Below are 16695 nucleotides of genomic sequence, written 5' to 3'. Positions count from 1 at the left end.
GGCAATGGCCTATATAAGTTTTCTGCCTTATTTAAATCAATTTTGTTCATTTGATTTGCAATTTTCCAGAATGTAGTTCATTTTATTTGGACATACTAAATGTATTTATAATATTATAGAAACCTAAGAAATCTCTGTCTGAATGTATTCTCAGAGCCATTACTTTTTGTATTTATTTTGCCCAAAGACCACCTTCAGGAATTATATATTATTTGATACAAAGGTTTTCTTTTTTCCCAATTCATTTGGCTGTACTTGTTTCTTGAGATGTATTTTTTCCTCCTGTCATTTGAGTTGAATGGTTAAATTTGTTTTTCTCATTTAATAATAAAAGCATTAAGCCTGTGGATTTACATTTGATCTTGGGTGTTTTCATGCCTCCTACATATAATGTGTAATGTTCTTGTTCTCTTTAATAGTTAAAACTTTTTTGAAAAAATAGTTGTTTCTAAATATCTACCTATTTGAGCTTACTTTGGGAAGAAATAAGTTATTTTTAGTTCTGTTACATTATATTAAAAATATAAGTAAATTTTGCTTTTTATAATTTGTAGTCTCATTGTAGCTGAGTAGCAATTTGATCAACTGAATTTATGACCATTTTTTGTGACGTATCCTATAAATACCTAAAGTACTGGTCTTACAACTTATTAGGTAGAAAATGTCTTGTTTTTTGATTAAGGACCTGTCATGGATTAATGGTTTCTCATAATAAGGTTTCTGTCTTTGTACAATCAGCAGTTTTAAGAATTCTGATTTTGTAATTTACTGTATCAAGTTCATTAACTTTTGGACCTCTAGTATCAAATATATCTGTTATCAAAATGAATTCATCTTTATGCTTTTAGTGCCATTGCCTTGACACTAATACTGCTACTTGTGATTTCCTCTAGTCAAGTTTTACATTCAGTTCAGTTGCTTAGTTGTGTCTGACTCTTTGCGACCCCATGAATCACAGCACGCCAGGCCTCCCTGTCCATCACCAACTCCCGGAGTTCACTCAGACTCACATCCATCGAGTGGGTGATGCCATCCAGCCATCTCATCCTCTGTCGTCCCCTTTTCCTCCTGCCCCCAATCCCTCCCAGCATCAGAGTCTTTTCCAATGAGTCAACTCTTCGCATGAGGTGGCCAAAGTATTGGAGTTTCAGCTTTAGCATCAGTCCTTCCAAAGAAATCCCAAGGCTGATCTCCTTTAGAATGGACTGGTTGGATCTCCTTGCAGTCCAAGGGACTCTCAAGAGTCTTCTCCAACATCACAGTTCAAAAGCATCAATTCTTTGGTGCTCAGTTTTCTTCACAGTCCAACTCTCACATCCATACATGACCACAGGAAAAACCATAGCCTTGACTAGACGGACCTTTGTTGGCAAAGTGATGTCTCTGCTTTTCAATATGCATCTAGATTGGTCATAACTTTTCTGCCAAGGACCAAGCGTCTTTTAATTTCATGGCTGCAGTCACCATCTGCAGTGATTTTGGAGCCCCCAAAAATGAAGTCTGACACCGTTTCCCCATGTATTTCCCATGAAGTGATGGGACCAGATGCCATGATCTTCGTTTTCTGAATGTTGAGCTTTAAGCCAAGTTTTTCACTCTCCTTCTTTCACTTTCATCAAGAGGCTTTTTAGTTCCTCTTCACTTTCTGCCATAAGGGTGGTGTCATCTGCATATCTGAGGTTATTGATATTTTTCCCGGCAATCTTGATTCCAGCTTGTGCTTCCAGTAAATCCCCCATATAAAGGCTGTGGCAGAAGCACTCTCCGTGCTCCTGTCTTCTGCGTCCTGACCACCCCAGTGTCTTCCATGTGGCCCTGAGTGGCAGGCGGTGACTCCTATCCTAGGACCTGTGACTACACCAACTTTTGTCTGTCTGAGCCTCTCCCATGTATCCTCTTGCAGCTGCACCTGACTCTCTCATAAAGAATACAAAACAGCCTTCTTCCTACCATCTTTCTCAGTTACTATTTTAAACGTAGTTGGGGGCTGAAGTAGTAACCCCAAGCTAGATACTACCCAAATTCCTCAGCAGGATAATAATAAAGAAATAAACTGTGGTGTATTTACACAATGGGATACTATCCTGCAATTAAAATGAACTACAACTATACACACACACAACACAGGGCTGAACAAAGCCAGACACAAAATCCATGGCTTGTATAATTCCATGTAGATAAAGTACAAAAATGGAAAAAACGAATCTATGCTCTTTTAAGTCAAAAAAGTTGTTATCCTTTTGAGAGGGATAGGGCTATGACTGGAAGAGGCCTGGAGGCCTTCTGTGGGGCTGATAACGTTCTGTTTCTTAATACAGAAGCAACGTTCATTTTGTGAAAAACGTGTATGCTTTGAAATGGGCACCTTTCTCTATGTATACTATACTCTAAAAACCCACAAAATGTGTATATTCATACAACAGAATATTATTCAGTCTTAAAAAGAAATTCTGACACACACTGTGACACACACAGAGTTACACTACAACACTGACCTGCCTGGAGGACATGACACTGAGTGACGTTAGCCGGTCGCAAAGGGACACTCTGATTTGACACATACAGAGGTGCCTGGAAGAGTCAAATTCAGAGACAGAAACCTGTGTGGCGGGCAGGTGACAAGAGGGGAGGCAGGGAGTTGCTGCTTAATGGGTATGGAGCTTCAGTTTTACAAAACGAAAAGGTTTCTGAAGACTAGTTGCACAAGAGTGTGAATGTACTTACCACTAGTGAGCAACCCATTTAAAAATAATTAAGATGATAAACTTTGTTACAGTTTAACTACAATTTACTATCTTGAGTTAGCAACAGACTACTTTTTGCTGGGAAAGTAGATATCAAGCCTATCAGAACTATACAAAGTTAAAAGCAAACAACTCTTAGGTGATGGCCCATTTGGGACCCTGTAAAGTATAAGCACTTCAGAGCACGGACGTACAGACAATTGTATCAACTGACCAGAACCAGGCGACACAGCCTGCAGAAGGGAGGTCACATGTCACGCACACCAGAAAGATGAATCTAGATAGTTAACAACTTTGATATAAAAAGAAGTATTAAGGTCTGATGAGATACTGGTTTATTCAACAAGGCAATCTTTCCTTTATTTCAAGATAAGAATGAGAACAGGAGGGAAAACCTACTTCCTATATTTGTATTTCAAAACTATTTGGTGTTAGAATGCTGGAAGTACTGGATAAAAACATCTTATTTGTATCTGTTAATGGTTAAGTTTCAATGCTAGAGTCTCAATAAATAAGGTCCAAATAAAGGGTTAAAATCAAATGAGAAATTATTAAGTACTTATTTAACCTACCTATTTGCTCCCCTAAGATCAGGCACTGTTTCGGTACTGGAGCTCCAAACACCATTCCCCGGAGTTTATCCATTGGAGGAGCTTTATTCTGAAGGCCCCCAAACTTCCCATTACTTCGAATGCGATCTCCATCTCTGGTCAGCAGTGTAGGACAGTGTGTAATTTTAACAACCTATTGTAAGTAACAGGATATAATTAGTGAGTCTATAAAATTTAACTCAACTGCTCTAAGAAAGGAGAAATCATTTAAGGATTCTGAGATAAGAAATGACAATGATTATGGTACTATTTTTGCAAAATTAATTAGCTAGTGATGTTTAAGATGACTGGGGGGAAAACGAGAGACAGAGAGATGAATTAGACTGCCTCATAAGCGTTACCTAAACTAGAACAGAGAAAAGACAGAAAAAGTGAAATTGAGATTGATGGCTTGATTGATAAGAGGAAGGAAGAGAGATGGACAAGCCAGAGACTTGTGTGCTTCTAGAAACCCAAAGCAGTATCCAGGCTGTATCACTTAGTTTAGTTTCCTTCTGTTAGACCTAAGTTTTCCAGATACTCAAAGGGTAGCAAAAAGAGTACTGTATTAGACTGAAGAAAATACAAACCGAAGAGCAAAGGGATGAATCTTCAGAGGATTTCAGCTGTACAAAGAAAAAGAGCCAGTTATCTGAGAGCTGGGGAAACTAGAATTATGTAGTAAAACCTAAGACATGGAAAGGGAAGTAGAAAGTGTTAGTCAAGAATTAAATTTTTCAGAGAAGCTAGGGAATAAAAGAGAAACACTTAGATTTAGTATTTCATGATCTTCAGGAATATGCTTTCAAAAAAAAAGTCTAGGAGATATATACAAAAAATGTTCAAATTCACTGGTAATCAGAAGTGAAACTGAAATAACTTGGAGCTCAAATGAGAATTTTCACTACTTAAAATGTTAAAATACATACACAACACACACACCCAGGCAGAATGTTGGAGAAAGGGTCTTCTTGTATTAACATTAATCTGCTTTGGGACAGCCCATCTCAGAGGAAACATGACAAGTGCTAAAAAGATTAACAATCTGCATGACCTAAAAATTCCACTTCTAAGAATATGCCAGAAAAAATCATCACAGATGTGAACAACGTAGACTGAAACATCCTTTTAATAATGAAAAGTATGAATCTTGCACATTCAATAAGTTACATAAAGTATGGCACATCCACGCAATGAAACAGGATGCATACATCAAAAAATGACTGAAAAGAAGACAATTTAGCAACATGTAGAAGCACCTAATTCAATCTAACACAGTAGATCAAGCAGTTTCTGAATTATAAAAGATTAAATACAATTCAATTTTCAAAATGAAAAGCAATAGGACATGTAACAGAAAATTATGACTAATATTTATTCTTTTGACATAATTCCAAGGTAACTGACAGATGCTTTCCCAAATTAGATACTTCCTATAAAATTTAAATAAAATGGAATGTCTACTTGAAGAAAATCTGTGGTGAATTCTTTGGTGAAATAAATCTTTTAGTAAAATAAAGTATCACATCTTACTTTCTTAGTTTTGGCTTGGATTTGTATGCTTTCTACAAGTGAACATTAAAAATACAGACTAAAAAAAATACAGACTGAATTCACATATTATTACCATATTATTATTATCCAATAATCATATATATAGTAAATCAAATAACTGTTATTTTAAATCAGATTCAGGCAATGATTTTACAGATTTAGTACCATCTTAAATAATAAACACACTCAAATTTCTTGTCTCCTCTTGTTAATGCACTGACAGTATGAGTTATAGGCCTGTGGTTAAAGGGACAGTCTTCCAATTCTCAAATGGCACAGAACAAAGGGGAAATGACAAGCTGCTATTTAACGGGTACAATTTCAGTTTTACAAAAAGAAGAGTTATGGAAATTGGCTGAACAACAATGTGAACGTAATTAACACTAGTGAAACTGTACACTTAAAAATGATTTAGACGCTAAATTTTGTTACATGTATTTTACTGTAATTTACCATTAAAAAAAAACAACTTAAGCTCTCACTAGGCCTCTGCTGCAAGGCCACTGCCACTGACCTGGAAAAGATCAAGACAGCATTTGCAAATTCAGTGAGTAAACAGAGCTACAGTTCTGGGCAGTACTTGCAACTGCTGGAAGGATTTAGCAAGGAATGGAATCAACAAAGGTTGAATCAGTATAAATGGCATGAAGAATTTACGAAGAGAAAACAATAAAAAGACTACTGAAACCTAATGATCTGACCAAGAGATGTCATAAAAGCCATTTCTTAGAAGAGTTTGAAAACAATATTTGGTAAGTGGAGTGATTTCATTAACTTTGGAAGCAAAGACATCACTATGAGGAACTATGCTGGAACTGTAAGGAACAAATGCTGTCCCTGCTTTTGTCACATATAGTCTATTACTTTTTTGAAGCTATGCATTGATGTTTTTCATCAGTTCTTCAAAGTTTTCAGCCATTAGTTCTTCAGGTATTACCTATGATCCTTTTATCCTCCTCTCTTTGGCACTCTGATTAAACATTTTAAAAAAAGATTTTTTAACTTTATCCTTAGTGATTCTCTATTACATTCCTTCTCTCTGGGCTGCAGTCTGGATAATTTTTCTGACCTATCTTTCAATTGACTAAATTTTCTATTAAGCTGTTAAGTCTGCCCAGTATTTAACTTTTATTATACTTTTTATTTTTAGATGCTCTTTTTGATTTTTTTCAAATCTAACTGCTCTTATATTCAACACTTTTTCGTAAAATATATTATGAAATGTATTTAAAATGTTTAATATTTTTATTAATATTTGTTAAATATTACTAAACGTGTTTATAACATTTATATATTTTAAATGTTTTAAAATATTTGCTCTTGTGTTCAATATAAAAATTACTTCAGTTTTAAGATAAAGGTGAATTCTTTCAGAGAGAATTTTGTTTGCTCTGATGACATATCTAAGGACACTACAAGTCCAGCATTAGATGAAATCAAATGTTTACCTTTAAGTATTACCTTGAAGACCATTCAAGTATTATGAATGCAGGTTGCAAACATACATGACAACCAATTTGTTAATGCATTCTCTAGGAAAATAGTTGTTTATTTTCTACTTAGTGCTAAAGTTCAAGAAAGGCAGTTTTTTTCAGTCCAGAAATGCCTGGAGTTGAGATGGAGGAGGAAGCTCATTTCTTTTGTTCAGTCTTATGCCAAGGGTTAGCCCTCTTGGGGATTCTAATTTACCGGGAAAGAGGTTCTTCGAGCAGATTCCACATTCTGGTATGTCTTATCCTCTGAGCCTTCCAAGGGAGAGACAACTGATGCTCAAGTTCCATTAGTTTGACAAATATTCTCAAAGAAAAATTAGGTTTCAGTGTTACGTTCATCTCTCTGGGTTCTCACCTTCACTTAGAATTCTTACATTCTTGCCAGTTCTTACAGTAAGATATCTTAATGATATATAGCTAGAATCAGCCTTTTGAAATGGCCTATTAGTTCTCCTCTGCTAGCACTTTCTTTGGCTATCTGAGTTGTCTAGTCCATTTCTGTATAACCCTCAAAGCCTAGCACTGTGCTAGTGATATGCTAGAACCAGCATTTACTGGGTCAGGAGAACCAGGTCCTCCTGAACGCCTCAGTCAGTGACCACACAGAGGCTGCTGGAAGTCAGCCAGGATATGAGTATTCACACTGCGGGGGCTGGCAAAAGCTACAAATCAGGGTCCCACCACTCTACTCAACAGAGCTGGTTATTCAGTAATTAACAGCACCTCACTGTGTCTCATACATTGTACATGTCCAAATAACAGACTGAACTATTGACAGAATCTACCAATTATTACTCAACTTGCTAATTCATCCTCACTAGTAAGCTACTCACCTTCTCCTAATAGATCATATATTGTCATAACTTCTAATGGGTATGATTTCTGACTTATAATTCAGGACATATAAACATGGTAATCACCATCGGAATATAGCAACTTCCTCATCCACAGCCATTTTCTGATACAGTATATTAGAGCCATTTTTAAGTTCATAAGGAACCATTCATGAAGACGCCAAATAGTTTTCCCCAATTAGCTCTTTAATTTTCAGTAATCTCACTAATTTAGCTCTCCTAAACTGAAGACACACTTACTATTTCTTCTAACTGGGCGCATAGAAAATCTGTTCTGAGTAGTTCTAGTTTTGCCATGAATTAGTACTATGACTTGATACAGAACCACTATTTGTTTTGTACTTAAGGTTTCTCATCTAGATTATTAGACTATATGATTTTAAGATATCCATGATTTTATAATACACTATTTAAGAGTACTAGATCATATTTTAAACTGACTTCTGTTTTCTCTTCAGTAACTACTCTCACTCATTTTCAGCTATAATATTTTGCAAGCCTATAATGTTTATATACATGTTTATCACCTGCTATTTCCAAGTCCCTAACACCATATTTATTAAATTTAGTACTTCTTCTATATCAACAAATTCAAGACCTTTGGATTTCAGATCCAAATAGATCATTCCTTTACTGAAATTTTATTCATTTCTTATTTTCTTATTTTATTCAGTCTTGACAACAGCCCTCTGAAAGGCCCTTCTTCACAATAGATTGCCTTTCTTTCCTCATGAAGAAAAACTTAAAAGTAATATAGAAAGGTTAATCTTTCTTAATAAATACAACAGTATACAATATATTCTCCCATCTTGTTTAAACTACATAAACTTATTTTCTAAAGGGCTTAATTTTGTACATTACCATTTTGCAGCTTTTCAACAAAACAATGTATTTTGCAAGTCTTCCTCATTAGGATACATCAATCTGCTTTAAATCTTTTTAATAGATACATACTATTCTACTGTATAAATTACCATAATGGAGTGGTGCAATCCTAACTGATGGCCTTTACCTGCTTTCAAAATTTCCTGATAAAAATTCTTAAACATTCCAGTGAATATTTTTGTGAGAGTATGCCTGTAAGATAAATTACCTTAATATATGATGATATAAAAACGTGGCATCTACTTTGCCTCTCCCATGGAAAGGAAAGAGTCTATTCCAAACTCCTTATTCCCCCATTTGGATCTAGGCTGGCCAGATTCTGACCAACCAAATGTACTTCCCGACACTGGGACTTAAGAGACTGTAACTTCTGTCTTCACCACTGTAATTTTCCTTCTTAGGACCCAGATGCCACTGATAAAATCCCCAGCAGCCACAAGGAGTGGCTTGTGTGGAGAGATCTAAGTCTGCCAGCCTATAACCCTTGCCGTTTGCCCAGCCAGTAGTCAGTTATGAATGAGCCAGTATGAATGGGAGATAAACTAAGTAGGAATTAATTCATTTTCAGAAATAATTTCAAATATTTCTAATCAAGAATTTGCTGAGTTGGACAGTTTTTCCTTCCCAGACTGTTTGGCCAAAAAAATTTTGTTGAAAAAGAAACGGAGAGCCTCCGGGCTAAGATCAAACCCAGTGCACAGTCAGTATAATGTAGCCTTGGAATCCAAGTCAATGAAGGATGCCTGGGGGCAGGAGGAGAAGGGGACAACAGAGGATGAGATGGCTGGATGGCATCACCAACTCGATGGACGTGAGTTTGAGTGAACTCCGGGAGTTGGTGATGGACAGGGAGGCCTGGAGTGCTACAATTCATGCGGTCGCAAAGAGTTGGACACAACTGAGCGACTGAGCTGAACTGAACTGAAGGATGCCCCTACGTTAAGACCTCAGAAAGATTTAAGGCACTGTTTTCCAGATGCTTTTAGCGAGAAAAAGGTTTCTAAAAACCTTAATGGCGTTACCTCACACACCCATGAGGGGGGCTGAGAACAATGGTGCAGGTGACAGCCCCAGAGGTGGCTCTGGCCAGCTACAGCTAAATCACAGTGGCAAGCATCATCAGCTGCCAGCTGTGTGAGGGAGGCGCTTGGAGCTTTCACCATCCCAGTGCAAGTAGCCAACACCACTTAGAGAAACCCAGCAAGGAATGAGAACTAACATGCTGCTACTGCTTAAAGCCACTAACTTTTGAAGTGTTTGTTATGTAGCAATCGATAAACATTTATATTGCTAAATGCTCTGCAAAGTTATTATCAGATGCATTGTATCCCTTAGAATCCCTGTGTTAATGTCCTAACCCCCCCAGTTCTTCAAAAATGTGACGTGAATTGAAGACTGGGTCTTAACAATCAAATTAAAATGAGGTCATAACAGTGGGCTCTAATCCAATGAGTAGTGTCCTTTAATAAAGGGGAAATTTGGGTACATAAGCATAGATGCAAACAGATGCAGGGAGAATGACCATGGAGAATGACCATGCAAGGAGAAAGGCATGGAACAGACTCCTTCCCTTATAACCCCTGGAAAGAACTGGCCCTTCTCACACCTTGCATTTGGATTTCAAGCCAGCAGAACTGTGAGACAGCACATTTCTACTGTTTAAGCCACCCAGTCTGTGGTACTTTGTTACAGCCCTAACAACCAATAAACAAGGGCTGCCTCAAATTGTGTTTCCAACGACATTATCTGAGATAACTCTTTTTCAATACCACCATTAATAGACATTGATGTGGAAACTCAGACAATTTCACAGCCCGCAAACATTTCATTTTAATTTGCATCTTGGCAAATTCATTCATATATTTTGCTCAGATTCATGCTGCTTATCAATTTATAGGATTTAAATTGGTGTTGCTGTCATTTGCACATGTATCTCAAAATAAAATTCTTTATAGATCTCTAACATTAAATTTTAAAACACACAGTAAAATTTGAGCTACAAATTAAAAAAGAATTCAAGTACATACCTCTTTTCTGTAATGATTGGCAGCATCCAAATTATCCAAAATAATAGTGTCTCCTAACAGCATACCAAATACTAAAAATTTCAACAAACAAAATGTTAAAATTATGGTATCTTTTTTGGTCATATTAAAATATTAACACAGTCTTCTGCTGGTAAGCATGCTGTTGTGTACCCAGAAGCTGAAATACAATGACTGCACATGAAACATTTGGAAAAAAAAAATATAACATATTAAAAAAAAAATTTAACATATAGTATTAAAAAGTTTTCTTAGAAATAATGCTAACATAGGAATTTTATTCAATACTTTCTTCTAACAGGAAAAATAAGAGAAGTAAATATTAATACAACTATCGTTTATAAACTAAATAAGAACATAATTTTCCATAATCAGTAATTTAAGTATCTGAATCACAAGCATAACATATGTATAAAAAATGTCACAACTTTCTTACCTGTTTCACAGTGTTCTACGTTATCAGGAAAAGTCAACAAGTCTCGGGCAAAGACGGGGTCTCCAATGGGTTTAAAATACAATTTTCCATTTCGGTAATGAGGTAGAGGTCTAAATTTAAAAAAGATTTTAAACAAAATATGTAATTTATTATCAAAAAATACATATATGATGAAAAACATATGAATATACTGATTATCTCTGTGATCACAACTCCCTATGCACAGGTAATACTCCTAAATGCTTAACTGTTACGCCTTTGGAAATGAAAACAATATTTACCATTAAAAAAATATCTGCTTAGTTTTATCTGTCCTCAATTAGTTTGTAAAACTGATATAAACTAAGCTTTGTTTAGTTCTGACAAGGAAAGAAGAGATGCAGCCTCTCAAGCTGGCCCTAACCTAGAATGCCAATGATATGACTGTCTCATGCAGACAGTGGCCCTAGAATGGCTGAGGGCATGGGCAAGGCCAAGGCTGAGAACGTGGAAAAGCAGCTGCCCAGTACTCTGGCCACCTGTCCTCTGACACAGTGTACAGAATGAGCAATTGAAATCCAGGGATAACAATGAGATTCAAGAGATGGGGGCTGACTGGGGTGTCAGGGCTTTCTCTGCCCACATAGGGTAGCTTTCCCCAAATTGTGCAGGTAGGAGTAGAGGGGGGAGTGGCTTTAAGAGCTAGTCAACTCAATCCCAGTAGGAGGCACAAGACCAGGAAGTAAGGATAACTAGTTTTTAGAGTAAGCATTAGCCTTAAATACCAACTTCATATTTTCCCTAAATAAAGGATTCTTCATTTGATCCTCAGGGATAATGAAAAAAAAAAAAGATAGAAGACCTCCTGAAGGGAAAATTACTTTCAGAAAAATTATTACTCTTTTCAACACAGTTACAATGATTTGATAGGACATCCCATGTTATTTAAAATGGGTACTGACTGGGAGCAGAGTGGGAGATTTTAGAAGCAGAAAGATTTGAGTTCAAATTCCAGCTGTTTGCTTGATTTATGTTTAGATTACAAAGTGAAATAAAATGTTAGTTTAATGACACAGTAAGCTCTTAATTTATAGTTTCTATTCTCCTTCAAATCCCATTCCTACTCAGCTGTAGGCCTTGCAAAACTCTGTTTAGGAATCTGAGAAAATTTTTGGTCAATATTCTGTTATATATTTTAATTTTTTTTTTTGCTTTGCTATCACCATTTTGCTTGAGTCTTTTAAGGCAGATTTTTAAAAATAGTCAAAACTAGAGTACACATAAAATACTTAAATGGCTAACTGGTTTGCATGGTTATTCCGAAAAACTTATTTTGAAAAGTATACAGGAAAACAATTCGAGAAAACAGATTTATATTAAAACACAGATGTAACATCCTAACTAGATGGTCTCTTACATTTCAATTTTGCTAATGGCAGTTCCAATAGAGACCTTCTCTACCTAAATGATGGCTGTTTATTTTTATAGGACTTACAATAGGACAAAAGACATTGATCTATACTCTTACTCCAAATAAAGGAGTTAAATAGTCTGTTAATGATAATGACATCTCACCATCCTTCCTGTTTGTTGTATGTTTGTATGTGTATCTGTTATATAAACAAATAACATTTAACTGGCAAATTAAACCTGGCCAGCATATGTGATGAAATATACTGTAACACTGATCTTAATGAAGGTCATATTTGTGAGGAAGACAAAAAATAATGTAGATAATGTGAGTCACTTCTCTGTTTTAAGTACCTTTGAGAGAAATTTTAAAAATCTATGATTTGATAAAAAATAGAACAGGTATTTTTTTTTAATCACTACTTGCATTTTTTTCTAACCTTTTCCAATCTGGAAGAGTCTTTTTATAAATAGAATCGAGGGGCAACACCTGCTGACGACCTTGGGTTTCATCATAAATTCGACGTGCAGCATCAGTGGTCAGGGTGACCACACAGTCCATGTCACTTGCCAGATGCCAAGAGATAACCATTGCGGCTCTATCATCTTCAATCTGTGCCAGGTGTGCAATCTAGAAGCCATTTAAGAAAATCAAGTAAAAAACTTCTAAATATATTAAATATTTTAAAAGTCAACATCTAAACAGCAAAAACACTTTATTTTGGGAAACATTCATATGAATTAACAAAAAATTCTCGAACTGTAGAGGCTTACTGGCTTAAATATTTTAAATAGTCTCTTATGCTATTTAATTTCAAAAAACCATTTTACAGATTAAACTACAGTAAATTTTGCCAATAACCAAATAAAAATATTTGGCATATTATCAGTTAGGTGATGTACCTTTTTTTTCACATTCATTTCTCTACTAGTGGGTATGTCAATTGTTAAAGCATAAAATACACTTAAACCTAAATATAGTTATACCCTTCTAAGTTGATCATTTATGCCAATGATTTTTTAGAAAATAAATCTAAATATCATAAATAAGAATAATTTCTTCCGTTTTTATAAATTCTGTAGGGCTCAGAATTAATAGTCACTCCCCTATTTACAAAAACAGATGACCACCAAACAACTGTATGGAGGTTATGTGTGAAGGGTACGGAGGTTATATATGGAGGGTACGGAGGTTAGGGCCCCCAACCCTTTGATCAACTGGAAATCTGTATGTAACTTCACAGTGGGTCATCCATACCTAGCTTTACATCCAAGGATTTAACCATTAGGTAGTACTGTAGTCAGTATTTAGTTTAAAAAAAAAAAAGTCTGTGTCTAAGTGGACCCTCACAGTTCAAACCTTTGCTACTGAAGGGTCAAGTGTACAACCATCCATCTGTATCCACAGGGAACTGGTTCCAGGAATCCCCTTAGATACTAAAATCTGTGGATTCTTAAATCATTTATATAAAATGTCACAGTATTTGCATATAACATTAAGTATATTTTAAACCATTTCTAGATTACTTATAATACCTGATACAATGCAAATGCTATGTAAATAGTTGCCAGCATGTGCATGTGACAAACTCAAGTTTTGCTTTCTGGAACTTTCTAGAATTTCCCCCCTCAAATATTTCTCCTCTGCAGTTGACTGAATTCGAGGAATTAGAACCTGTGGATGCAGAGGACCCACTGGATTTTAGTCACAAGCTTGTTCAAAGTTTTCTTGCTCAAAGTCCAACATTGCTCAAAGCCTTACTCAAAGGCTTAATTTTTGTGGCTGATTTCAAAAGTCATTTATTACACTGGTATGGTCACATTTACCCTTTATTCTTACCTGATCTGGTAGCAAACACCTGCCCTAACAATGAGAATGTTGTGTCACTGTTAAAAACATCACAGTGTCCACCCTGTAGAGCAACTCCCCCCTATCTGCAGTTTCTCCTTCTCCATTTTCAGTTACCCAATCAATAGCAGTCTGAAAACAATAAATGAAAATTTCAGAAGTAAACAGTTGATAGGTTTTAACTGCACACCGTCTCAGCAGTGTGATGAAATTCCACTCCATCCTGCCTGGGATCCCCAACCACTGATACCATCATGGCTCCAAGACCCAGGATCACCCAAAGCCTACAGAAAACAAGACAATAAAATGTACTGCCTCGTAAACGGTTGAAGCACAAACCTTTCCCAAAACATCTCCACTGCCTTTAGTATAATTTGGAAGAGTACATGATCTTCTGGGTTTTTTCTTTAGTTCTTCCTGTTCTGATAGCTTTCTTTTCAAAAGTGCTTCAATGTGTGGCACCTGTAATTTATAGAATAATTAAATGCAAGGCCAATTACAATGACTCTTGTACAAGGTAGAGAAAACAGCAGAGAAAATTCAACAATTTGGACAACTCAAGTACAAAGTTACTACATTTCTTTTCTTTTGAGAATATGATCATAGAAATGTAAAGCATCAACCTCACTAATTCTTTTTTTCTTAGTTAAGAATTATATGACCTATAATAAGACTTATGAGTTATACACATAAAGAATATAAGCTCTAAAAAAAACTATTGTCTTTTGTCACTTACTCTCATTTTCTTTGCCACTGATTATTACTTAGGACACTTCAGTGCAAGTTCTCAACTTGGTGTATTATTAATATAACTTACTAGTATTACTAGATCAGCAACACAAACTGCAATTTCTCTGAAAAGAGCACTCCATTATTGTTAGTCTATTTCAATGTCCAGTAAGTGACTGGATTATAATTCCCATATGGCTTAGGACCCCAAAACAATAGTGTCAACATTCCTAATAAAATATGAATGATTAAAAACAAATTATAGGCTAGAATTAAAAAAAAAAAACCTTTCACATACACCTGGAAATTGTACCTGCTGTGTTGTAGAAATGTCAATATTGTGTTTTTTCAGTTCATTTCGCAACTGGGCCTCTTTTAATTTTGCTTCTTCAACTTGGCCTAAAATTAAAAATAAAAACTATCAATTTGTGATAGCTCTTATAATAGTTTTTGGAAAATGTTTTCAATCTCTTGTTTTTTTCCTTTTAATGATTGATGCTAAAATGAAAAATGATAACTATTATAGAAATCTTAAATAAATTAAAAATCTAAAATTAATGTTCACATCTAATATACAAAAAGAAAACACAAAATGAATGCAACTGGAGGTATTATAAACTGCAAACTACAAGTAATCTTGGATAAGTTATTTAATTCTAATCCACATGAATATATGCATAATTATATACATAATTACATAAGGATATTCTAAGAAAATAAGACTTTTTAAAGAACAATTTTTAGTACTACAAATTATGTATTATTTCATTACTTAGTTCACATTATCCTCTAAATATCCCTGACATGTGAAAAAATTTGACAAATGGAAAGCAATGATAGTGCACAACTCAGCAAACACCCTAACAGTACAGACATTATTAAAAACCTGTAGCAAATATGCCATGTATTTATTAAAAAATAAATTAGCTATTTCTCTGCTGCAGATGTTTGTAAATTAAACTACACACAGTCAAACTAAAACTTAAATTACACATCACTTTTTCAGTTAAACTGTCATCTAGTATCTTTTGCCAAATGCTAAAGCTAAATATAAACATTATTATGTCAAAACCCTTACATTTATATAGATTCAGATTCCTAATAAAAATTGCAAAATGTTGTAGGTAAGCAAGCTATATGTTTATTTACAGACAAGAACACTTCACCTTAAGACTGAATGATGAGTCATATGAACCACTGCTGCTACCCTTCTGCTGCGTCCTGCAGTTCACTCCTAAGTCCAAGGGAAGCAGACAATGTTTGAGTCCCATGGACTCAACCTTCTATCTCACTGTTACCCAAAGCGTCATTTCTAGCACTTCTGAACACAAAATGACTTACACTTCATCTCATCAAGAAGCTGTTTGCTGGTATCAAATAAAGTTCTGTACACTGTAATAGACTTGGATAATTGGTCCTTTTCTTTTGTAAGCGCTGCCATTTGTTGCTGCTTCTTAACATCTAAGAAAAACATTCAGATAATTTATTTCAATTTTTAAAATGTGACTTTTCCAAAATGTCATCACAAGATTAGATAACTAGTAAGCACCATTTAATGGAAAGCAAAACAGTTATTCAAAGTACCACAAACTCAAGAGTTTATCCTCTAGTTTCCTAGAAACTTACCATTGTAAAACATAAATGGTAGGATATATGATTCTAACGTTCTTGATAAAGCTGGCAGCCGAGGCTCAAACACAATAAAATACTCAGTACTATCCCTTCCAGGACTATTTTCTGCTAGCACTAGACTCTGTATAAAGAGAAGAGCAGTAAGGAAAAACCAGTTTTGAAAACGTATTTGTAAATACACAAATGTTATAGATCTCATTATACTCTGTTTTCAAGTAACTGGTAAATTTAAAAGGCAAAACTGACTGACCTGTGAGGTTCATTAAGCATTCACTCAAACATCAGCAGCACCATCCAAGACATAAAACTCTTTGGTATTGGTTTGAAAGCCAAATTATCTTATCAATAAATAGCTTATGCAAAAATTATATACTATAGAAAACTACGAGAAAAAGTATCTTCCAGACCAGAAATAACAATGGCTTCTTATATCTTGACCAGAAATGGCTTGATTTCTATCTTTAAGTTGAAGCAATGTGAAACAACTGATGGTGT

At 35.2% G+C, this 16695-nt stretch overlaps 1 protein-coding gene across 5 annotated transcripts in view; it reads right to left on the bottom strand.

The window, feature by feature from the left end:
- Nucleotides 1-16695, bottom strand: part of SMCHD1 (structural maintenance of chromosomes flexible hinge domain containing 1) — a 127664-nt gene that overhangs the window by 16314 nt on the left and 94655 nt on the right. For 4 of the 5 annotated variants that reach the window (XM_005224244.5, XM_024984367.1, NM_001206400.1 and 1 more), the window contains 8 exon segments: nucleotides 16195-16321; nucleotides 15910-16029; nucleotides 14882-14967; nucleotides 14179-14301; nucleotides 12431-12621; nucleotides 10602-10711; nucleotides 10148-10218; nucleotides 3317-3488 (listed from right to left, as the gene is read on the bottom strand). In XM_005224244.5, the coding sequence (XP_005224301.1) occupies nucleotides 3317-3488; nucleotides 10148-10218; nucleotides 10602-10711; nucleotides 12431-12621; nucleotides 14179-14301; nucleotides 14882-14967; nucleotides 15910-16029; nucleotides 16195-16321 (1000 nt within the window). 5 annotated transcript variants of the gene reach the window in all.

Source organism: Bos taurus, chromosome 24, assembly GCF_002263795.3.
Source record: "Bos taurus isolate L1 Dominette 01449 registration number 42190680 breed Hereford chromosome 24, ARS-UCD2.0, whole genome shotgun sequence".
Lineage (NCBI taxonomy): Eukaryota > Metazoa > Chordata > Mammalia > Artiodactyla > Bovidae > Bos > Bos taurus.
The sequence above is the reverse complement of the archived record's forward strand: the minus strand, read 5'-3'. Positions and strand labels throughout refer to the sequence as shown.